The following is a 25,202-nucleotide window of genomic DNA, read 5'->3' as shown; positions in this document are numbered from 1 at the left end:
CCTTTAGTCTTCCGTTGCCCTCCTGCATATCCGCCGCATCCCACAGGAACCGTCCATCGCCGCTCACAGTCGCCGCCCGACCATCCCCGCGCAATCATCTCCCGCGTCTGCCGCCGTCACTCTCTCCGCTGGTCGCCGACGGCAGCCATACGAGCTGGTCCTTCCCGCCTCCCGCAAGATGCGTACCAGAGAAGCCCTTCCCGGGTCTGTCCTAGCTTTGCCGCCGCCTCCCTCTCTTGCCCCGCTGCCTTCCGTCATTCCCGACGTGCCTGCCTGCTTGCAGACCCTAGGAGGAGCTGGCCCAACGTCCCGAACGGTCTCAACTCCACACAAGAAGTTGGAAGCGGGCGCACGGAGGCGGAGATGCGGATTTGAAGAAGCTGGACAACTTCCGAACGGGGCCTTAGTGTTTGGTGAATTGATAGCATCATCACAAACACCATACAGATAGAGGCTTTTTGTCTAATTAGTTAATTAACAACGTAAATGAACAGATATACTGGGTGAAGTATGTGTCCATCACCCCTCTGTCTAATACTTTATACAGAAATCCCAACTGATGAAGCTAGCATAACTTCCAAAAGTCGTTCTTGACAGGAAGTCCCGTACTACTAACCTGAAAAAATAAAATGTAAAAAAGATTAGTAAAATTCAAAAACAAACAATTAACCAAAAGAGAAGTTTTCTCCAACCAGATATTTTTTTTCTAATTACCAACAAAGAATTAATTATGTCCTTGTTAAGCCCAACTGGTGAAGCGAGGATAAATTCCAAAAGCCAGTCTTGGCAGGAACTCCTAAACCACTAACGTGAAAAAGCATATCCATATAGAGATGAGAACCGAAAAACCCTTAGCCAAAATCGGTAGCAAAATTGTACAAGTACCTCTTTTCTAACGTAATAACACAACGATCACCTTTTGGAATTGATAAATAACACATGCAAGATTTCACATTTGGAAAGGACCATTGGCTCTAACACAGGTTGATTTTGTGCATCTTAGTGTTCCTATAATAGATGAAAAAGGTCAAACGTTGATCAATTTGTTCTATCGCTACAAAAAGGAATGTGGTTCTTCTATGATACTCAAAAACTCAAGACTTCAGTTGTGCCTATCCATAAATAATAAGTCGTAGGCCATAAATAAATGGAATGTAGTGCTTATCATGTGAAATGGCAAGTGGAAGTTATTTATATTGAAAGCTGGGAAAAAATCTTGAGTATTGTGGTGACTAAATTAGCTACAAAATATGACCAAGCTACCACATTAGTGTATGCCTAAAGAATACATCTGAAAACAAAGGATGATGAAGTCAAGTGTGACATACAATATCCTGTGTGGATAGTATATACATACTCATTTCACATTGCAATGTACTATATATTTAATATCATGTGTTCAGCATATTAGTACCCTATAAGGCTAACAAACCTACATTAGATTTCTGTAGTATAAGAGTAGATTTTGCGAAGCTTCTTAAAAAAGTGATAATGCCTCAATGGCTGAGCGCCCTACTTTCGGCAACCTTGTTCAAAGAATTAAAAATGAGTCATTTTACTTCTATATAGGAGAGGGCAACCATGTTCAAAAAATAAAAAATGATTCATTTTACTTTCATAGGAGAGTGAACTATCACAAAAGGAACAATACATACCTGAAAATAATGTAGTACTGCAATAATCATCAAGCTGTAGCATTTCCTCTGTATGTCAGCTATTCAGCTATTCAGCATATCATCTGTTTATTTCTTTAACATCATGTGAAATTAAACAAAAAATACTTCCATCGAGAAAAATGCAACACAATGTCAAGGAGAGATCAAGAATAAATATACCATGTTATACTGAAGAAGAGGTGCAGGCTCTAAATTCCTTGCACATTCATGCAAGGAGCTAGACGCCCAAATTTGTGTCCGCACCACAGACCTGCACGCAATACCTGGGCATTCTTCTCAGATTAAGAATCTGTACCATATGCACAAACTTTAGATCTGAAATTCTAGTACTAATAACTATCTACCTGTACAAAGAAAGCACGCAGATCAGAGGAGAGGAAAGGCAGATGCGATGCGTACCTTCGCAAGAGTGCTGCAGCGGAGGGACGGCCGTCGGGTAGATGGAGGGGACCGGCAGCCGGGGCCGAAGCTGGGGAAGGCCAAGGGGAGCCGATTAGGATGGAGAGCAGCAGGGCAGCAAGGTATCCGCCGCCAGCTGCAGGCGTGCCACCTTGGACCACGCGAAGGCCACCGCTGTTTATCGGCCTTCAGGCCAGGGAGCCGGAGCCGAGGAAGATCCATGGGAGGCAGGGAGCCGGAGCCGAGGAAGATCCATGGGAGGCGATGGTACATGGCTCTCCCGATTCAAGTTGTAGCCTGTGCGCACCTCTCGGCCGGCTAGCCGGAGCGGTGACGTAGCGCGCCATGGGATCTTGGGTGGAGGTTGGAGGGCAGCATCGGGAGCAAGATGGGCGTATTGGTGAGGAGCGGTCTGGGTGCAGCGGTGACTGGAGAGCTCCACGCTACGGGGGGCTTTTTATACGCACATAGGTTGGCAGAGCCATGACACGGGATTGAGCCAGAATTTTCGGGAGAGACAGAGATAGACTGGTCAAAGCGAGTGGAGGCAAACGTGGCGAGGTGCATGGCGCAGACATGCATGCCCCATACGGAGAAGGAAGGAAACCCGGAAAAAAATCTTATACGACCAGGTCGTATACTCCCGATCGTAAGACCCATTGCATCAACGTACACCTGACAAAACGAATCTCAACGCACCTAGCCTCCCGAATCCCCTTTGTCCCTTTCCTTCTCCAGCCACCACCCTCGCTTGCTCGCCGCCGCCGTCGCCCACGCTCCTGCGCCCCGGCAGCTCGCCTTTGGAGGCGCAACTCCTCTTCTTGCTGCGTCGCTAGAAACCGGTGCTCTGTTCACAGCCACCCTCCTCACCGCCCCTGCTCACGGCACCGCCTGCTGCTTGACTCCGCCGGCTGTGCCTAGCTACTTGCGTTACTGTTGTTACCTGTTGGCTGCATCTTGGCACATGAGACTGAACTGATGCAAATTTTAGTGATCTAATCATGTTCTTTGTTGGATGAAAAACTGTACAATAGCAAAAGGAAATTGCAGAGAGCCTGTTCTGTCGGCACCGACCGAAGATGATCATCAGAGAACCAGCAAAACGATCAGGAGATCTCCAGCTCAATCTGCTGCGTGCATGCCTCTATCAATCATGATTCTGTCCTAACCTTCTCTGAAATCCAATTAGCGAGCAACCAACAGTGTTGTGTCATCTCCATGAAATTCAGACATTAATCCTGTATATGCTCGTTGGATATGTGGAACAAAAACTAACAGATACTCTCCAAATATCATGGCTGTGGGTGGACTGATATTATCCGTAAAATCATTAGTAGAAAAGGGGGCAACGGTTCACGCTAGGTCAGCCCATTAGTCCCGGTTCAGTCTAGAATCGGGACCCATAGGACATTGGACCCGGTTCGTGAGCTCAGGGGGCCAGCCGGGCCACGCACGTGGGCCATTGGTCCCGGATCGTCTGGACTTTTTGGTCCCGGTTGGTGGGACGAACCGGGACCAATGGCCTCGCTCCTAGCCCACCATCATTGGTCCGGGTTGGTGGCTTGAACCGGGACCAAAGGCTCCCCTTTAGTCCCGGTTCATGCCACCAACCGGGACCAATGAGGTGCCTATATATACCCCCTCGCGTAAGAGCAGAGCACACTGCTCTATTTTTTCTGGCCGAGGGGGAGAGGGCTTGGTGGTGATCTAGCTCACCTCCTATGCACACAAGGTGTTCGATGGAATGCCCGAGCCACACTACTTAAGCTTTCTCCTCTCCAAGCTCGACCTTCAAACTCCATTTTCCTCAATATTTGTCTAGGTTTAGCGGTCCGTCACGCCCCGTCCCCGTCTTCACCGCCGTCGATCACCCGCGCCGAGCTCATCGCCGGCACCACCGTGGTGAGCCTCTTGTTCTTATCTTCTTTTTGAAAGGAAAAAATATTCTTACTTGTATGTTTACATAGATACTTGTATTATTTTCTTACTTTTATTATTGCATCTTATATAGTGCAATGGTTTTGGTATCCGTCCCCGTCGGCCTCGTCCTGTCTATGATTCGGATGTGGTATATATATTATCTTTATAACTATTGGTTCATTTATTGTTTATGAAAATTATGCCGACCAACGTGACATAGATTTTTTTTATGTAGGATGTATGTGAATCAGAAATTTCAACCGACCCTATTGTCGAGAGGTTAAATTTAGTTGAAAAAGAAAACAATTTGTTGAAGGAAAAAATTAAAAAAAATTGAGGAGGAGAAGATGATATTGGAGTTGCATGTTGCGGGTGTCGTCGATGATCACAAGATCAAGATGGATGCAATGCGCTTGAAGATTAGAAAGATTAGAAAATATGCCATTCATACTGAGGCTTGGTATCATTATGCCGTTGGATCAATTGTTACCTTGGTTGCGATTATGATCACATTTGTTTTCGCATTGAAATGTTTTACATAGTTTCAATGTATGGTTTAATTAATTAGATGCTCTGGAGAGCTATATGTTGTTAGATGAGAACTATGTATGTACTTTGGTTTTAATGTGATGATGAACTTCTATTAATTTGGACACTTAATTATATATAACGCACGTAGTTGAACCGGCAATGGATATACGGTGACAGACACACCTCCGAGTACATTAAGAGCGTGCATGAGTTTCTCGATGCGGCTGAGGCAAACAAGAAGAATGGTTTTATGTGTTGTCCATGCACTGAATGTGGGAATACGAGGTCTTATTCTAACCGGAAAATCCTTCACTCCCACTTGCTTTATAAGGGTTTCATGCCACACTATAATGTTTGGACGAGGCACGAAGAAATAGGGGTTATGATGGAAGACGGCGAAGAAGAAGAGTACGATGACAACTATGTGCCCCCTGAATACGGTGATGCTGCAACGGGGGGAGCTGGTGAAGATTGAGAGGAACCAGACGATGTGCCCAATGATGCTGCAACAGGTGAAGCTGCTGAAGATCAAGAGGAACCAGACGATGTGCCCGATGATGATGATCTCCGCCGGGTCATTGTCGATGCAAGGGCGCAATGCGAAAGTCAAAAGGAGAAGCTGAAGTTCGATCGCATGTTAGAGGATCACAAAAAAGGGTTGTACCCCAATTGCGAAGATGGCAACACAAAGCTCGGTACCATACTGGAATTGCTGCAGTGGAAGGCAGAGAATGCTGTGGCTGACAAAGGATTTGAGAAGCTACTGAAAATATTGAAGAAGAAGCTTCCAAAGGATAAGAATTGCCGGACAATACATACGCAGCAAAGAAGGTCGTATGCCCTCTAGGATTGGAGGTGGAGAAGATACATGCATGCCCTAATGACTGCATCCTCTACCGCGGTGCATACAAGGATCTAAACGCATGCCCGGTATGCGGTGCATTGCGGTATAAGATCAGACGAGATGACCCTGGTGATGTTGACGGCGAGCCCCCCAGGAAGAGGGTTCCTGCGAAGGTGATGTGGTATGCTCCTATAATACCATGGTTGAAACGTATGTTCAGAAACGAAGAGCATGCCAAGTTGATGCGATGGCACAGTGAGGACCGGAAGAAATACGGGAAGTTGAGAGCACCCGCTAACGGGTCGTAGTGGAGAAAAATCGAGAGAAAGTACTGGGATGAGTTTGCAAAGGACCCAAGGAACGTATGGTTTGCTTTAAGCGCGGATGGCATTAATCCTTTCGGGGAGCAGAGCAGCAATCATAGCACCTGGCCCATGACTCTATGTATGTATAACCTTCCTCCTTGGATGTGCATGAAACGGAAGTTCATTATGATGCCAGTTCTCATCCAAGGCCCTAAGCAACCCGGCAACGACATTGATGTGTAACTAAGGCCATTAGTTGAAGAACTTTTACAGCTGTGCAATGAAAACGGTGTACGTACGTGGGATGAGCACAGACAGGAGGAATTTAACCTAAAGGCGTTGCTGTTCGTGACCATCAACGATTGGCCCGCTCTCAGTAACCTTTCAGGAAAGACAAACAAAGGATACCACGCATGCATGCACTGTTTAGATGACACTGAAAGTATATATGTAACGCCCTCGACGCGGCTATATCTCCCACGTGTCGAAGCACGACTTAGAGGCATAACCGCATTGAAAGCAATGTCGCAAGTGAGGTAATCTTCACACAACCCATGTAATACATAAGGAAAAGAGATACATAGTTGGCTTACAATCGCCACTTCACACAATTACATGAATAAAGCATTACATCATCCAGATACAATCAAGGTCCGACTACGGAACCAAAATAAAAGAAGAGTACCCCAAATGCTACACAGATTCCCGATCGACCCCAACTGGGCTCGACTACTGATCAACTAGAAACAGAAATGACACAAAGGACAAGATCTTCATCGAGCTCCTCCTTGAGCTTCGTTGCGTCATCTGGACGGTTCAACGGCACCTGCAAGCTGGTTTTGGAAGTATCTGTGAGTCACGGGGACTCAGCAATCTCACACCCTTGCGATCAAGACTATTTAAGCTTATAGGTAAGGTAAAAGGTATGAGGTAGAACTGCAGCAAGCGACTAGCATATTTGGTGGCTAACAACGCAAATGAGAGTGAGAAGAGAAGGCAAAAGCACGGTCGAACAATTATGATCAAGAAGTGATCCTAGAACAACCTACGCCAAACATAACTCCAACACCGTGTTCACTTCCCGGACTCCGCCGAGAAGAGACCATCACGGTTACACACGCGGTAGATGCATTTTAATTAAGGTCAACTTCAGGTTTTCTACAACCGGACATTAACAAATTCCCATCTACCCATAACCGCGGGCACGGCTTTCGAAAGTTCAAATTCCTGCAGGGGTGTCCTAACTTAGCCCATCACAAGCTCTCACGGTCAACGAAGGATATTCCTTCTGAAGGAAATATGCCCTAGAGGCAATAATAAAGTTATTATATATTTACTTATATCATGATAAATGTTTATTATTCATGCTAGAATTGTATTAACCAGAAATATAATACATGTGTGAATACATAGACAAACAGAGTGTCACTAGTATGCCTCTACTTGACTAGCTCGTTGATCAAAGATGGTTATGTTTCCTAACCATAGACATGAGTTGTCATTTGATTAACGGGATCACATCATTAGGAGAATGATGTGCTTGACTTGACCCATTCCGTTAGCATAGCACTTGATCGTTTAGTTTGTTGCTATTGCTTTCTTCATGACTTATACATGTTCCTATGACTATGAGATTATGCAACTCCCGTTTACCGAAGGAACACTTTGCGTGCTACCAAACGTCACAACGTAACTGGGTGATTATAAAGGTGCTCTACAGGTGTCTCCGAAGGTACTTGTTGGGTTGGCATATTTCGAGATTAGGATTTGTCACTCTGATTGTCAGAGAGGTATCTTTGGGCCCTCTCAGTAATGCACATCACCTAAGCCTTGCAAGCATTGCAACTAATGAGTTAGTTGCGATATGATGTATTACGGAACAAGTAAAGAGACTTGCCGGTAACGAGATTGAACTAGGTATTGAGATGTCGACGATCGAAGCTTGGGCAAGTAACATACCGATGACAAAGGGAACAACGTATGTTGTTATGCGGTCTGACCGATAAAGATCTTCGTAGAATATGTAGGAGCCAATATGAGCTTCCAAGTTCCTCTATTGGTTATTGACCAGAGACGTGTCTCGGTCATGTCTACATAGTTCTCGAACCCGTAGTGTCCGCACGCTTAATGCTACGATGACAGTTATATTATGAGTTTATATGTTTTGATGTACCGAAGGAGTTCGGAGTCCCGGATGAGATCGGGGACATGACGAGGAGTCTCGAAATGGTCGAGACGTAAAGATCAATATATTGGACGATTATATTCGGACTTCGGAAAGGTTCCGTGTGATTCGGGTATTTTTCGGAGTACCGGAGAGTTACGGGAATTCGCCGGGGAGTATATGGGCCTTATTGGGCCATACGAGAATAGAGGAGAGAGGCCAAAAGGAAGGAGGCCTGCGCCCCCTCTCTGGTCCGAATTGGACAAGGGGTGCAGCCCCCTTTTCCTTCTCCCTCTCCTCCTCTTTCCTTCTCTCCTACTCCAACAAGGAAAGGAGGAGTCCTACTCCCGGTAGGAGTAGGACTCCCCCCTTGGCGCGCCCTTCTCCTAGGCCGGCCGCCTCCCCCTTGCTCCTTTATATACAGGGGTAGGGGGCACCTCTAGACACAGCAATTGATCCCTTGGATCTCTTAGCCGTGTGCGGTGCCCCCCTCCACCATAATCCACCTCGGTCATATCGTAGCGGTGCTTAGGCGAAGCCCTACGCCGGTAGAACATCATCATCATCATCACTACGCCATCGTACTGATGAAACTCTCCCTCAACACTAGGCTAGATCGAAGTTCGAGGGACGTCATCGGGATGAACGTGTGCTGAACTCAGAGGTGCCGTGCGTTCGGTACTTGATCGGTCGGATCGTGAAGACGTACGACTACATCAACCGCGTTGTGCTAACGCTTCCGCTTACGGTCTACGAGGGTACGTGGACAACACTCTCTCCTCCCGTTGCTATGCATCACCATGATCTTGCGTATGCGTAGGAAATTTTTTGAAATTACTACGTTCCCCTGGCATCCGAGCCTAGGTTTTATGCGTTGTCATGATGAACTATGATATGCAAGGGATAACGAAAACTATTCCCAAGCTTTTCATGATGATGAAATCGATGAAGGTAGAAATCAAGAAAGAGCATCAAGTGTTGATGATTAACAAGACCACTAGTTTCAAAAAAAGGGCAAAGGGAAAGAAAGGGAATTTCAAGAAGAATGGCAAGCAAGTTGCTGCTCAAGTGAAGAAGCCCAAGTCTGGTCCTAAGCCTGAGACTAAGTGCTTCTACTGCAAAGGGACTGGTCACTGGAAGTGGAACTGCCCCAAGTATTTGGCGGATAAGAAGGATGGCAAAATGAACAAAGATATATTTGATATACGGATTATTGATGTGTATTTTACTAGTGTTCGTAGCAACCCCCCGATATTTGACACTGGTTCAGTTGCTAAGAGTAGTAACTCGAAACGGGAGTTGCAGAATGAACAGAGACTAGTTAAGGGTGAAGTGACGATGTGTGTTGGAAGTGGTTCCAAGATTGATATGATCATCATCGCACACTCCCTATACTTTCGGGATTAGTGTTGAACCTAAATAAGTGTTATTTGGTGTTTGCGTTGAGCATGAATATGATTTGATCATGTTGATTGCAGTACGGTTATTCATTTAAGTAAGAGAATAAATTGTTGTTCTGTTTACATGAATAAAACCTTATATGGTTACACACCCAATGAAAATGGTTAGTTGGATCTCGATCGTAGTGATACACATATTCATAATATTGAAACCAAAAGATGCAAAGTTAATAATGATAGTGCAACTTATTTGTGGCACTGCCGTTTAGGTCATATTGGTGTAAAGCAGATGAAGAAACTCCATGCCGATGGACTTTTGGAATCACTTGATTATGAATCAGTTGATGCTTGCGAACCATGCCTCATGGGCAAGATGACTAAGACTCCGTTCTCCGGAATAATGCAACAAGCAACAGATTTGTTGGAAATCATGCATACTGATGTATGTGGTCCGATGAATATTGAAGCTTGCGGCAGGTATCATTATTTTCTGATCTTCACAGATGATTTGAGCAGATATGAGTATATCTACTTGATGAAACACAAGTCTGAAACATTTGAAAAGTTCAAAGAATTTCAGAGTGTAGTGGAGAATCATCGTAACAAAAATAAAAGTTTCTATGATATGATCACAGAAGTAAAATATTTGAGTTACGAGTTTGGCCTTCAGTTAAAACAATGTGAAATAGTTTCACTATTCACGCCACCTGGAACACCACAATGTAATGGTGTGTCCGAATGTCGTAACCGTGCTTTATTAGATATGGTGCAATCTATGACGTCTCTTACTGATTTAACGCTATCGTTTTGGGGTTATGCATTAGAGACAGCTACATTCACGTTAAATAGGGCACCACCTAAATCCGTTGAGACGACACCGTATGAACTATGGTTTGGCAAGAAACCTAAGTTGTCGTTTCTTAAAGTTTGAGGTCGCAATGCTTATGTGAAAAAGTTTCAACCTGATAAGCTCAAACCCAAATCAGAGAAGTGCGTCTTCATAGGATACCCAAAAGAAAATGTTGGGTACACCTTCTATCACAGATCCGAAGGCAAGATATTCGTTGCTGAGAATGTATCATTTCTAGAGAAGGAGTTTCTCTCGAAAGAAGTGAGTGGGAGGAAAGTAGAACTTGATGAGGTAACTTGACCTGCTCCCTTATTGGAAAGTAGTTCATCATAGAAATCTGTTCCTATGACTACTACACCAATCAGTGAGGAAGCTAATGATGATGATCATGTAACTTCAGATCAAGTTACTACCGAACCTCGTAGGTAAACCAGAGTGAGATCCGCACCAGAGTGGTACAGTAATCCTATTCTGGAGGTCATGTTACTTGACCATGATGAACCTACGAACTATGATGAAGCGATGATGAGCCCAGATTCCGCGAAATGGCTTGAGGCCATGAAATCTGAGATGAGATCCATGTATGAGAACAAAGTATGGACTTTGATTGACTTAGCCATTGATCGGCGAGCCATTGAGATTAAATGGATCTTCAAGTGGAAGACGGACGCTGATAGTAGTGTTACTATCTACAAAGCTATAATTGTCGCAAAAGGGTTTTCGACAAGTTCAAGGTGTTGACTACAATGAGAGTTTCTCACTCGTATCTATGCTTAAGTCTGTCCGAATCATGTTAACAATTGCCGCATTTTATGAAATCTGGCAAATGGATAAACAAAACTGCATTCCTTAATGGATTTATTAAAGAAGAGTTGTATATGATGCAACCAGAAGGTTTTGTCAATCCTAAAGGTACTAGCAAAATATGCAAGCTCCAGTGATCCATCTATGGGCTGGTGCAAGCATCTCGGAGTTGGAATATACACTTTGATAAGTTGATCAAAGCATATAGTTTTATACAGACTTGAGGTGAAGCCTATATTTACAAGAAAGTGAGTGGGAGCACTACAACATTTCTGATAAGTATATGTGAATGACACATTGTTGATCGGAGATAATGTAGAATTATTCTGCAAAGCATAAATGAATGTTTGAAAGGAGTTTTTCAAAGAAAGACCTCGGTGAAGCTGCTTACATATTGAGCATCAATATCTATAGAGATAGATCAAGACGCTTGATAAGTTTTTCAATGAGTACATACCTTGACAAGATTTTGAAGTAGTTCAAAATGGAACAGTCAAAGAAGGAGTTCTTGCCTGTGTTACAAGGTGTGAAGTTGAGTAAGACTCAAAACCCGACCACAGCAGAAGATAGAGAGATAATGAAAGTCATTCCCTATGCCTCAGCCATAGGTTCTATAAAGTATGCCATGCTGTGTACCAGACCTATTGTATACCCATCCCCGAGTTTGGCAAGGGAGTACAATAGTGATCTAGGAGTAGATCACTGGACATTGGTCAAAATTATCCTTAGTGGAATAAGGATATGTTTCTCGATTATGGAGGTGACAAAAGGTTCATCGTAAAGGGTTACGTCGATGCAAGTTTTGACACTGATCCAGATGACTCTAAGTCTCAATCTGGATACATATTGAAAGTGGGAGCAATTAGCTAGAGTAGCTCCGTGCAGAGCAATGTTGACATAGAAATTTGCAAAATATGTACGGATCTGAATGTGGCAGACCCGTTGACTAAACTTCTCTCACAAGAAAAACATGATCACACCTTAGTACTCTTTGGGTGTTAATCACACAGCGATGTGAACTAGATTATTGACTCTAGTAAACCCTTTGGGTCTTGGTCACATGTTGATGTGAACTATGGGTGTTAATCACATGGTGATGTGAACTATTGGTATTAAATCACATGGCGATGTGAACTAGATTATTGACTCTAGTCCAAGTGGGAGACTGAAGGAAATATGCCCTAGAGGCAATATTAAAGTTATTATATATTTCCTTATATCATGATAAATGTTTATTATTCATGCTAGAATTGTATTAACCGGAAACATAATACATGTGTGAATACATAGACAAACAGAGTGTCACTAGTATGCCTCTACTTGACTAGCTCGTTGATCAAAGATGGTTATGTTTCCTAACCATAGACATGAGTTGTCATTTGATTAATGGGATCACATCATTAGGAGAATGATGTGATTGACTTGACCCATTCCGTTAGCATAGCACTTGATCGTTTAGTTTGTTGCTATTGCTTTCTTCATGACTTATACATGTTCCTATGACTATGAGATTGTGCAACTCCCGTTTGCCGGAGGAACACTTTGTGTGCTACCAAACGTCACAACGTAACTGGGTGATTATAAAGGTGCTCTACAGGTGTCTCCGAAGGTACTTGTTGGGTTGGCGTATTTCGAGATTAGGATTTGTCACTCCGATTGTCAGAGAGGTATCTCTGGGCCCTCTCGGTAATGCACATCACCTAAGCCTTGCAAGCATTGCAACTAATGAGTTAGTTGCGAGATGATGTATTACGGAACGAGTAAAGAGACTTGCCGGTAACGATATTGAACTAGGTATTGAGATGCCGACGATCGAATCTCGGGCAAGTAACATACCGATGACAAAGGGAACAACGTATGTTGTTATGCGGTCTGACCGATAAAGATCTTCGTAGAATATGTAGGAGCCAATATGAGCATCCAGGTTCCGCTATTGGTTATTGACTAGAGACGTGTCTCGGTCATGTCTACATAGTTCTCGAACCCGTAGGGTCCGCACGCTTAACGCTACGATGACAGTTATATTATGAGTTTATATGTTTTGATGTACCGAAGGAGTTCGGAGTCCCGGATGAGATCAGGGACATGACGAGGAGTCTCGAAATGGTCGAGACGTAAAGATCGATATATTGGACGACTATATTCGGACTTCGAAAAGGTTCCGAGTGATTCGGGTATTTTTCGGAGTACCGGAGAGTTACGGGAATTCGCCGGGGAGTATATGGGCCTTATTGGGCCATACGAGAATAGAGGAGATAGGCCAAAAGGAAGGAGGCCTGCGCCCCCCCTCTGGTCCGAATTGGACAAGGGGTGCAGCCCCCTTTTCCTTCTCCCTCTCCTCCTCTTTCCTTCTCTCCTACTCCAACAAGGAAAGGAGGAGTCCTACTCCCGGTAGGAGTAGGACTCCCCCCTTGGCGCGCCCTTTTCCTAGGCTGGCCGCCTCCCCCCTTGCTGCTTTATATACATGGGCAGGGGGCACCTCTAGACACAACAACTGATCCCTTGGATCTCTTAGCCGTGTGCGGTGCCCCCCTCCTCCATAATCCACCTCGGTCATATCATAGCGGTGCTTAGGCGAAGCCCTGCGTCGGTAGAACATCATCATCGTCACTACGCCATCGTGCTGATGAAACTCTCCCTCAACACTCGGCTGGATCGGAGTTCGAGGGACGTCATCGGGCTAAACGTGTGCTGAACTCGGAGGTGCCGTACGTTCGGTACTTGATCGGTCGGATCGTGAAGACGTATGACTACATCAACCGCGTTGTGCTAACGCTTCCGCTTATGGTCTACGAGGGTACGTGGACAACACTCTCCCCTCTCGTTGTTATGCATTACCATGATCTTGCGTATGCGTAGGAAATTTTTTGAAATTACTACGTTCCCCAACACCTTCTCCCAAGACATTCCGATCAGACTCGGCATCCAGGTTACAAGACATCCTCGACAATGGTAAAACAAGTCCAGCAACACCGCCCGAATGTGCCGACAAATCCCGATAGGAGCTGCACATATCTCGTTCTCAGGGCACACTCAGATGAGCAATCCGTACAACTAAAACCAGCCCTCGAGTTTCCCCGAGGTGGCGCTGCAAGGGGCTCTAGTTTGGACCAACACTCAGAGGAGCACTGGCCGGGGGGGGGGTTTAAATAATGATGACCCTTGAGTCTGCAGAACCCAAGGGAAAGAAAAGGCTAGGTGGCGAATGGTAAAACCAATGTTGGGCATTGCTGGAGGAGTTTTATTAAAGGCGAACTGTCAAGGGGTTCCTGAGGGAGTCCTGGATTAGGGGGTGTCCGGATGGCCGGACTATACCTTCAGCCGGACTCCTAGACTATGAAGATACAAGATTGAAGACTTCATCCCGTGTCCGGGAGGGACTTTCCTTGGCGTGGAAGGCAAGCTTGGCGATACGGATATGCAGATCTCCTACCATTGTAAACGACTCTATGTAACCCTAACCCTATCCGGTGTCTATATAAACCGGAGGGTTTTAGTCCGTAGGACAACATATACAACAACAATCATACCATAGGCTAGCTTCTAGGGTTTAGCCTCTCCGATCTCGTGGTAGATCTACTCTTGTACTACCCATATCATCAATATTCATCAAGCAGGACATAGGGTTTTACCTCCATCAAGAGGGCCTGAATCTGGATAAAAAATTGTGTTCCCTGCCTCCTGTTACCATCTGGCCTAGACGCACAGTTCGGGACCCCCTACCCGAGATCCGCCAGTTTTGACACCGACATTGGTGCTTTCATTGAGAGTTCCTCTGTGTCGTCGCCGTCAGGCTTGATGGCTCCTACATCATCAATGGTGATGCAGTCCAGGGTGAGACCTTCCTCCTCGGACAGATCTTCGTCTTCGGCGGCTTCGCACTGCGGGCCAATTCACTTGACCATCTGGAGCAGATCGAAAGCTATGCCCTTGGCCGTCAGGTCAGATTTGGAAGTTTAAACTACAGGGCTGACATTCGCGGGGACTTGATCTTCGACGGATTCGAGCCACTGCCGAGCGCGCCGCACTGTCACGACGAGCATGATCTAGCTCTGCCGCTGAACAGTGCCCTGGAGGCCGCACCCGCATCGGCTTCGACCCTTAATTCAGAGCCAACTGCGCCAATCGAGGATGGGTGGTTGGACGCCGCCTCGGGGGCTGCGATCCCAAAGGTGATCGAGCCGAACACCAGCCCCGCACTCTGCGAGACTCGTGACTCCAAGGAGCCGGACTCCTCTCCGGACTCCGAACCCTCCGCGCCCCTGCCGATCGAATCCGATTGGGCGCGATCATGGAGTTTACTGCTGCGGACATCTTTCAGCACTCACCTTTCGGCGATATTCTGAAGACACTGAAGTCTCTCTCTTTATCAGGAGAGCCCTGGCCGGACTACGGTCAACAAGGTTGGGATTCGGACAATGAAGAAATTCAAAGCCCACCCACCACCCACTTTGTAGCCACTGTCGACAACTTAACCGACATGCTCGACTTCGACTCCGAAGACATCGACGGTATGGACGCCGATGAAGGAGATGATGAAGAACCAGTGCCTATCAGGCCCTGGAAAGCCACCTCTTCATATGACATATACATGGTGGACACCCCAAAAGAAGGAGATGGCGATGGAACAGCGGAGGATGACCCCTCCAAGAAACAGCCGGCGTCAGCGGCGCCGCTCAAAATCCCGCCAAAACAAATACGGTGATTCCTGCACGGGAGATAATAACACCGGAAAGTGCCGAAGAAAACCCCCTCCAGCAAGATTTAGCACAGGAGGATGGAGAAACCAGCCCTCATGAAAGAGCGGCAGACAGAGAGGTCAAGGACGATAATTATATGCCTCCCTCCGAAGACAAGGCAAGCCTCGATGACGACAAATTCGTCGTGCCAGAGGATCCCGTCGAGCAAGAGCGTTTTCAACGCAGGCTTATGGCCACGGCAAGAAGCCTCAAGAAAAATCAGCAACAGCTCAGAGCTGATCAAGATTTGCTAGTCAACAGATGGACTGAAGTCCTTGCGGCCGAAGAGCATAGACTCGAACGCCCCTCCAAGAGCTACCTGATACGTCTCCAACGTATCTATAATTTTTGATTGCTCCATGCTACTTTATCTACTGTTTTGGACTATATTAGGCTTTATTTTCCACTTTTATATTATTTTGGGACTAACCTATTAACCGGAGGCCCAGCCCAGAATTGCTGTTTTTTGCCTATTTCAGTATTTCGAGGAAACAGAATATCAAACGGAGTCCAAACGGAATGAAACCTTTGGAAACGTGATCTTCTCACCGAACGTGATCCAGGAGACTTGGACCCTACTCCAAGAAGTTTCCGGGGAGGTCACGAGGGTGGAGGGCGCCCCCCTGGGCGCGCCCCCTGCCTCGTGGGCCCCTCGGAGCTCCACCGACGTGCTCCTTCCTCCTATATATACCTACGTACCCCCATGAGACCAGAGGGAGAGCCAAAAACCTAATTCCACCGCCGCAACTTCCTGTATCCACGAGATCCTATCTTGGGGCCTGTTCTGGAGCTCCGCCGGAGAGGGCATCCATCATGGAGGGCTTCTACATCAACACCATAGCCCTTCCGATGAAGTGTGAGTAATTTACTTCAGACCTTCGGGTCCATAGCTAGTAGCTAGATGGCTTCTTCCCTCTTTTTGGATCTCAATACAATGTTCTCCCCCTCTCTCGTGGAGATCTATTCGATGTAATCTTCTTTTTGCGGTGTGTTTGTTGAGACCGATGAATTCTGGGTTTATGATCCAACTTATCTATGAATAATATTTGAATCTTCTCTGAATTCTTTTATATATGATTGAGTTATCTTTACAAGTCTCTTCGAATTATCCGTTTGGTTTGGCCAACTAGATTGGTAGTTCTTGCAATGGGAGAAGTGCTTAGCTTTGGGTTCAATCTTGCGGTGTCCTTACTCAGTGACAGAAAGAGTTGCAAGGCACGTATTGTATTGTTGCCATCGAGGATAACAAGATGGGGTATTTATCATATTGCATGAATTTATTCCTCTACATCATGTCATCTTGCTTAAGGCGTTACTCTGTTTTTAACTTAATACTCTAGATGCATGCTGGATAGCGGTCGATGAGTGGAGTAATAGTAGTAGATGCAAGCAGGAGTCGGTCTACTTGTCACGGACGTGATGCCTATATACATGATCATACCTAGATAACCTCATAACTATGCTCAATTCTATCAATTGCTCAACAGTAATTTGTTCACCCACCGTAGAATATCTATGCTCTTGAGAGAAGCCACTAGTGAAACTATGGCCCCCGGGTCTATTCTCATCATATCAATCTTCATTACTTTATTTTACTTGGTTTGCTTTACTTTTTACTTTGCATCTTTATACCAAAAATACCAAAAATATTATCTCTATCAGATCTCACTCTTGTAAGTGACCGTGAAGGGATTGACAACCCCTAAGCGTTGGTTGCGAGTTGCTACCGTTTTTGTGCAGGTACGAGGGACTTGCGCGTGACCTCCTACTGGATTGATACCTTGGTTCTCAAAAACTGAGGGAAATACTTACACTACTGTGCTGCATCACCCCCTCCTCTTCGGGGAAAACCAACGCTAGCTCGAGACGTAGCAAGAAGGATTTCTGGCGCCGTTGCCGGCGAGGCCTACGCCAAGTCAAGTCAAGATTTACTCTCCCGTCAATGAGCCATTTCTGGCGCCGTTGCCGGGGAGGCCTACGCCAAGTCAAGTCAAGATTTACTCTCCCGTCAATGAGCCATTTCTGGCGCCGTTGCCGGGGAAGCCTACGCAAAAGTCAACATACCAAGTACCCATCACAATCTCTATCTCTCGCATTACATTATTTGCCATTTGCCTCTCATTTTCCTCTCCCCCACTTCAACCTTTCTGTTTTATTCGCCCTCTCTTTCCCTTTGCCTTTTGTTTGCTCGTGTGTTAGTTTGCTTGCTTTTTCGTCACGATGGCCGTACCTAATTTTGGTGATCTTCACCTTAAAAGGCTAGAAGATATCGAAAACAATGTCAGGAAGTTTATGGTCTTGCAATTTGAGCATAATAATTTCTTTAGAAACGAGCTTAAGGAACAAAAGAGTTTTATGAGTTATATGAATAAAGAGCTCGATGATATGTCCAAAGAATTTGATTGTGTAAGAGCCCAAATTGCTCATCTTGAAAAAATGACCGCTGAAATTTCGGATATGCAAGCCACCTTAGTCAATAAGATGGCCGCTAAACCGAATATGAATCATCTAAAAGTTATTGATGTGTCCCCTATTAAATCTTTGTTTTGCAATATGAATCTTGATGAATCTTATTATGATCTTCCCTTACCTAGAAGGCGTTCTAAGAATTCTGAGTTTTTAGATCCTGATGATGAAATTGATAAAAAAAGGGATTGAAAGAAATAAAAATCTAGATATTGCTAAACCCACTATTTTGGATCTCAAGGAATTTAACTATGAAAATTGGTCTTTAATTGATTGCATTTCCTTGTTGCAATCCGTGTTAAATTCTCCTCATGCTTATAGTCGAAATAAGGCCTTTTCCGAACACATTGTTGATGCCTTAATGCAATCTTATGAAGAAAAGCTTGAGTTGAAAGTTTCAATCCCTAGAAAACACCATGATGAGTGGGAACCTACAATTAAGATTAAAATTAAAAATTACGAGTTTTATGATTTGGGTGCTAGTGTCTCTACTATCCCCAAAGCTTTGTGTGATTTGCTAGATTTCCGTGACTTTGATGATTGCTCTCTAAACTTGCATCTTGTGGATTCCACTATTAAAAAGCCTATGGGAAGAATTAATGATGTTCTTATTGTTGCAAATAGGAATTATGTGCCCGTAGATTTTATCGTTCTTGATATAGATTGCAATCCTTCATGTCCTATTATTCTTGGTAGACCTTTCCTTAAAACGATTGGTGCAATTATTGATATGAAGGAAGGGAATATTAAATTCCAGTTTGCCTTAAAGAAGGGCATGGAACACTTTCCTAGAAAGAAAATAAAATTACCATATGAATCTATCATGAGAGCCACTTATGGATTGCCTACTAAAGATGGCAATACCTAGATCTATCCTTGCTTTTATGCCTAGCTAGGGGCGTTAAACGATAGCGCTTGTTGGGAGGCAACCCAATTTTATTTTGTGTTTTTGTTTTTGGTTCTGTTTAGGAATAAATAATCTATCTAGATTCTGTTTATATGTGGTTTTATCTTTTAATTAGTGTTTGTGCCAAGTTAAACCTAATAGATCTTCTTGGAAGATAGTTATTTGATCTTGCTGTAATTTCCAGAATCTTTGCGCTCAGTTCCCGAATTGTCAAAAATCACCAGAACGTGATAAAATAGTGATTCCGATTGCTTCTGATCAATAAACAAATTTCCCAGGTCTTCTAATTTTGGTAGAATTTTTTGGGTTCCAGAAGTTTGCGTTAGTAACAGATTACTACAGACTGTTCTGTTTTTGACAGATTCTGTTTTGCGTGTGTTGTTTGCTTATTTTGATGAATATATGGCTAGTAAAATAGTTTATAAACCATATAGAAGTTGCAATACAGTAGGTTTAACACCAATACAAATAAAGAATAAGTTCACTACAGTACCTTAAAGTAGTCTTTTGTTTTCTTTCTCTAACGGAGCTCACGAGATTTCTATTGAGTTTTGTGTTGTGAAGTTTTCAAGTTTTGGGTGAATTCTTTTGATGGATTATGGAACAAGGAGTGGCAAGAGCCTAAGCTTGGGGATGCCCATGGCACCCCAAAGATAATCCAAGGACACCAAAAAGTCAAAGCTTGGGGATGCCCCGGAAGGCATCCCCTCTTTCGTCCACTTCCATTGGTAATTTACTTGGAGCTATATTTTTATTCACCACATGATATGTGTTTTGCTTGGAGCGTCTTGTATTATTTGTGTCTTTGCTTGTTAGTCTACCACAATCATCCTTGCTGTACACACCTTTTGAGAGAGCCATGTATGAATTGAAATTTGTTAGAATACTCTATGTGCTTTACTTATATCTTTTGAGCTTGATAGTTTACTCTGTGTGCTTCACTTATATCTTTTTGAGCGTGATAATTTTTGCCCTAGTGCTTCACTTAGATCTTTTAGAGCACAGTGGTGGTTTGTTTTAAATAAACTTGATCTCTCATGCTTCACTTAGATTATTTTGAGAGTCGTTAATAGCATGGTAATTTGCTTAATGTTAATATACTTGGTATTCAAGATATGTGAAACTTTCTTTTTAGTGGGTTGAATACTAAGATAAGTTTGATGCTTGATAATTGTTTTGAGATATGGAGGTGATAATATCATAGTCGTGGTAGTTGAGTAGTTGTGAATTTGAGAATACTTGTGTTGAAGTTAGCAAGTCCCGTAGCATGCACGTATGGTTAAAGTTGTGTAACAAATTTGAAGCATGAAGTGTACCTGGCTTGTGCATCCTTATGAGTGGCGGTCGGGGATGAGAGATGGTCTTTTCCTACCAATCTATCCCCCTAGGAGCATGCGCGTAGTACTTGATTTTTGATGACTTCTAAATTTTTGCAATAAGTATATGAGTTCTTTTGACTAATGTTGAGTCCATGGATTATACGCACTTTTACCTTTCCGCCATTTGCTAGCCGCTTCGGTACCGTGCATTGCCCTTTCTCACATTGAGAGTTGGTGCAAACTTCGCCGGTGCATCCAAACCCCGTGATATGATACGCTCTTTCACACATAAACCTCCCTATATCTTCCTCAAAACAGCCACCATACCTACCTATCATGGCATTTCCATAGCCATTCTGAGATATATTGCCATGCAACTTCCACCATCATCATCATCATGACATGCTTTACTTTTGTCATATTGCCATTGCATGATCTTGTAGTTGACATCATATTTGTGGCAAAGCCACCATGCATTATTTTTCATACATGTCACTCTTGATTCATTGCACCAACCCGGTACACCGCCGGAGGCATTCATATAGAGTCATATCTTGTTCTAGTATCGAGTTGTAATCATTGTGTTGTAATCAATAGAAGTGTGATGATCATCATTATTAGAGCATTGCCCAATCAAAAAAGAGAGAGAGAAAGGCCAAAAAGAAAGGAAAAAAAATAAAGGCCCAAAAAAAGAGAAAATAAAAAGGGCAATGCTACTATCTCTTTTTCCACACTTGTGCTTCAAAGTAGCACCTTGTTCTTCATGTAGTGAGTCTCATATATTGTGCTTCAAAGTAGCACCATGATTTCATATAGTGAGTCTCATAAGTTGTCTTGTTCATACTAGTGGGAATTTTTCATTATAGAACTTGGCTTGTATATTCCAACGATGGGCTTCCTCAAAATGCCCTAGGTCTTCATGAGCAAGCAAGTTGGATGCACACCCACTAGTTTTCTTTTGTTGAGCATTCTTAGCTCTAGTGCATCCGTTGCATGGCAATCCCTACTCCTTGCATTAATATCAATTGATGGGCATCTCCATAGCTCATTGATTAGCCTCGTTGATGTGAGACTTTCTCCTTTTTTGTCTTCTCCACACAATCCCCATCATCATATTCTATACCACCCATAGTGCTATGTCCATGGCTCGCGCTCATGTATTGCGTGAAGGTTGAAAAAGTTTGAGATTATTTGAGTATGAAACAATTGCTTGGCTTGTCATCGGGGGTATAGAAGTTGGGAACATCTTTGTGTGATGAAAATGAAGCATAGCCTAACTATATGATTTTGTAGAGATGAACTTCCTTTGGCCATGTTATTTTGAGATGACATAATTGTTTGATTAGTATGCTTGAAGTATTATCATTTTTATGTCAATATGAACTTTTGTCTTGAACCTTTCGGATCTGAATATTCATACCATGATTAAGAGGATTTACATTGAAATTATGCCAAAGTATCACTCCGCATCAATAATTCTCTTTTTATCATTTACCTACTCGAGGACGAGCAGGAATTAAGCTTGGGGATGCCTGATATGTCTTCAACGTATCTATAATTTTTGATTGCTCCATGCTACTTTATCTACTGTTTTGGACCATATTGGGCTTTATTTTCCACTTTTATATTATTTTTGGGACTAACCTATTAACCGGAGGCCCAGCCCAGAATTGCTGTTTTTTTGCCTATTTCAGTATTTCGAGGAAACAGAATATCAAACGGAGTCCAAACGGAATGAAACCTTCGGGAACGTGATCTTCTCACCGAACGTGATCCAGGAGACTTGGACCCTACTCCAAGAAGTTTCCGGGGAGGTCACGAGGGTGGAGGGCGCCCCCCCTAGGCGCGCCCCCCTGCCTCGTGGGCCCCTCGGAGCTCCATCGACGTGCTCCTTCCTCCTATATATACCTACGTACCCCCATTAGACCAGAGGGAGAGCCAAAAACCTAATTCCACCGCCGCAACTTCCTGTATCCACGAGATCCCAACTTTGGGTCTGTTCCGAAGCTCCGCCGGAGAGGGCATCCATCACGGAGGGCTTCTACATCAACACCATAGCCCTTCCGATGAAGTGTGAGTAGTTTACTTCAGACCTTCGGGTCCATAGCTAGTAGCTAGATGGCTTCTTCTCTCTTTTTGGATCTCAATACAATGTTCTCCCCCTCTCTCGTGGAGATCTATTCGATGTAATCTTCTTTTTGCGGTGTGTTTGTTGAGACCGATGAATTCTGGGTTTATGATCCAACTTATCTATGAATAATATTTGAATCTTTTCTGAATTCTTTTATGTATGATTGAGTTATCTTTCCAAGTCTCTTCGAATTATCCGTTTGGTTTGGCCAACTAGATTGGTAGTTCTTGCAATGGGAGAAGTGCTTAGCTTTGGGTTCAATCTTGCGGTGTCCTTACTCAGTGACAGAAAGAGTTGCAAGGCACGTATTGTATTGTTGCCATCGAGGATAACAAGATGGGGTATTTATCATATTGCATGAATTTATTCCTCTACATCATGTCATCTTGCTTAAGGCGTTATTCTGTTTTTAACTTAATACTCTAGATGCATGCTGGATAGCGGTCGATGAGTGGAGTAATAGTAGTAGATGCAAGCAGGAGTCGGTCTACTTGTCACGGACGTGATGCCTATATACATGATCATACCTAGATAACCTCATAACTATGCTCAATTCTATCAATTGCTCAACAGTAATTTGTTCACCCACCGTAGAATATCTATGCTCTTGAGAGAAGCCACTAGTGAACCTATGGCCCCCGGGTCTATTCTCATCATATCAATCTCCATTACTTTATTTTACTTGTTTTGCTTTTTACTTTTTACTTTGCATCTTTATACCAAAAATACCAAAAATATTATCTCTATCAGATCTCACTCTCGTAAGTGACCGTGAAGGGATTGACAACCCCTAAGCGTTGGTTGCGAGTTGCTACCGTTTTTGTGCAGGTACGAGGGACTTGCGCGTGACCTCCTACTGGATTGATACCTTGGTTCTCAAAAACTGAGGGAAATACTTACGCTACTGTGCTGCATCACCCCCTCCTCTTCGGGGAAAACCAACGCTATCTCGAGACGTAGCACTACCCAAAGCGCATGTTGCTACCCCGATTAGAGGAGGAAGCACTTGATGCGGCCCACCGGCCACCCCGTGGCCGCGACAGAGAGGCCTCTCGGCCCTCCACTCAAGTCGCACCCCGTACCAAGGCACGGGAATATGCGCCGGACTTACAAGATATGTTGGAGGACAAGGCAAGGCAAACAAGATCGATCTACGGATCGCGTGGGCACTGACGAGGACATGTATTGGGGGTAGGGTAACAGGCCTGACCTAAAGGCCCTACCCATGGACACCGTATACTCTGTACTGGGCCCCTGGGCCAGATCGCCGTCCAGATGTACCACAACTTGAAAATCACTCGGACGGCGACAACCACTCGGAGCACGACACTTCACTCGACGAGCTCATTCCACTCGACCGTGTAACTCACTCGGATATGCAAAGATCAATAGTCAGCATGACGGTTTGTAGCTAGTGGGCAGGCATTATGGCATTGATGCTCCACCGTGTAACATAAGGGGTGAGGGGGTGGCGCACTCTATATAAGCCACCCCCACCACTAGACTAGGGGGCTCTTTTCTTCCATCTCTCTCTTTTTTTCACCATTAGTCTCAGGACTACGGGGATCTGTTCCCCTCTCATTGTAATCTCTGGATACATAGTAAGATAAAACAAAGCCTCTCCGGAGCATGAGACGTAGGGTTGTTATCTCCACCGTGAGAGGCCCGAACTCGCTAAAACCACCGTGTCACCCATATGCATCTCGATAGATCATGCTTCTTTATCCTACCCCTCTTTTATTGTCGGAATCGTTACCACAACAGTTGGCGCCCACCGTGGGGCATGGCGTCTATCGAACCATGATGCAAATGGTTTTTATTTCTTTGATCTTCGTTCATCGATCAACAATCATCAATGGAGGGTTTGATCGAAGATGGTCCAGACATCACTCCATCCACAGGAGAGACATGACACTCTTCATACAGAGGGATCAGGAAGTCCCATTACATACTATCTTGTTCTTTACAATCTACCATTGATCTAACGATTGTTTGTTTTTCTTCTGTATGCACACGAGCTCATACAAAAGGATGCCTTCCTTTGTACTGATTGGTGGCTTGGCTCCCGGACGATGAAACGCCGCTGTCCGCATGTCGTCATCTTCGGCCTCATCTGCGGACGCCGTTGCCGAGCGCCCACACACGCACAGCCGCTAACGCTGTGCCTGGCTCTTCGGCCTGCGGAGCACGACGGCCGGCGGTCGATCCGGCTCCTCGGGCGACGAGGCCCGAATGCCGGCACTCGGCTCAGCTCCGCGGGCGTTGAAGTGCGACTCCGACGGCGCACGGCTCCGGCTCCTCGAGCAGTGAAACGCGACCACAGAGTTCGCACCGGCCTCGCTCTTGGCTGTGCCGGCCCGCGACTCTCGCGCCTGGGCTGCAGCCATCTACTAATCCTCCTCATCACCACCTCTCTGACTACCGTCAGATTCCGGCCTGACCGGCAGTTTCCGTTGCGGCGGAGCTCTCCTCCGGGCTGCCTCTACGACTTTCCTTCTAACCTTAATTCCTTTCCATTTATTCTTGCTTAACTGCCGCTAATTAAAGCCTCCTGCATGCAGGGGTTAAATGGCCGTGGGAAAGGGAAACTTCCCTTACATGCACAAACGGTAACGCATCTTGCCTAATTACCGCTAACTAACCACTCCTGCATGCACGTACATGTCCTGGACGTGGGCAACTCCATCAAGGCATAGTAACGTCTTCTTCATCTTCCTTGTGGCCCCAACTGGCGACCCGGCGGCCTC

General features: G+C 44.7%; 1 protein-coding gene across 1 annotated transcript; it reads right to left on the bottom strand.

Annotated features, from left to right (window-relative positions):
- Window positions 1-728: 728 nt before the first annotated feature.
- On the bottom strand, window positions 729-24,842 carry LOC147992642 (uncharacterized). The gene is made up of 5 exons (XM_087539094.1): window positions 24,614-24,842; window positions 2,339-2,528; window positions 2,090-2,304; window positions 1,836-1,939; window positions 729-809 (listed from the first exon to the last, which is right to left on the bottom strand). The coding sequence occupies exons 1-5, from the start codon at window positions 24,840-24,842 to the stop codon at window positions 729-731; spliced, it is 819 nt and encodes a 272-aa protein (XP_087395220.1).
- Window positions 24,843-25,202: the final 360 nt, after the last annotated feature.

This window comes from Triticum urartu, chromosome 1A, assembly GCF_056163025.1.
Source record: "Triticum urartu cultivar PI428250 chromosome 1A, HENAU_Tu73, whole genome shotgun sequence".
In the NCBI taxonomy this organism is placed as follows: Eukaryota; Viridiplantae; Streptophyta; class Magnoliopsida; order Poales; family Poaceae; genus Triticum; species Triticum urartu.
The sequence above is the reverse complement of the archived record's forward strand: the minus strand, read 5'-3'. Positions and strand labels throughout refer to the sequence as shown.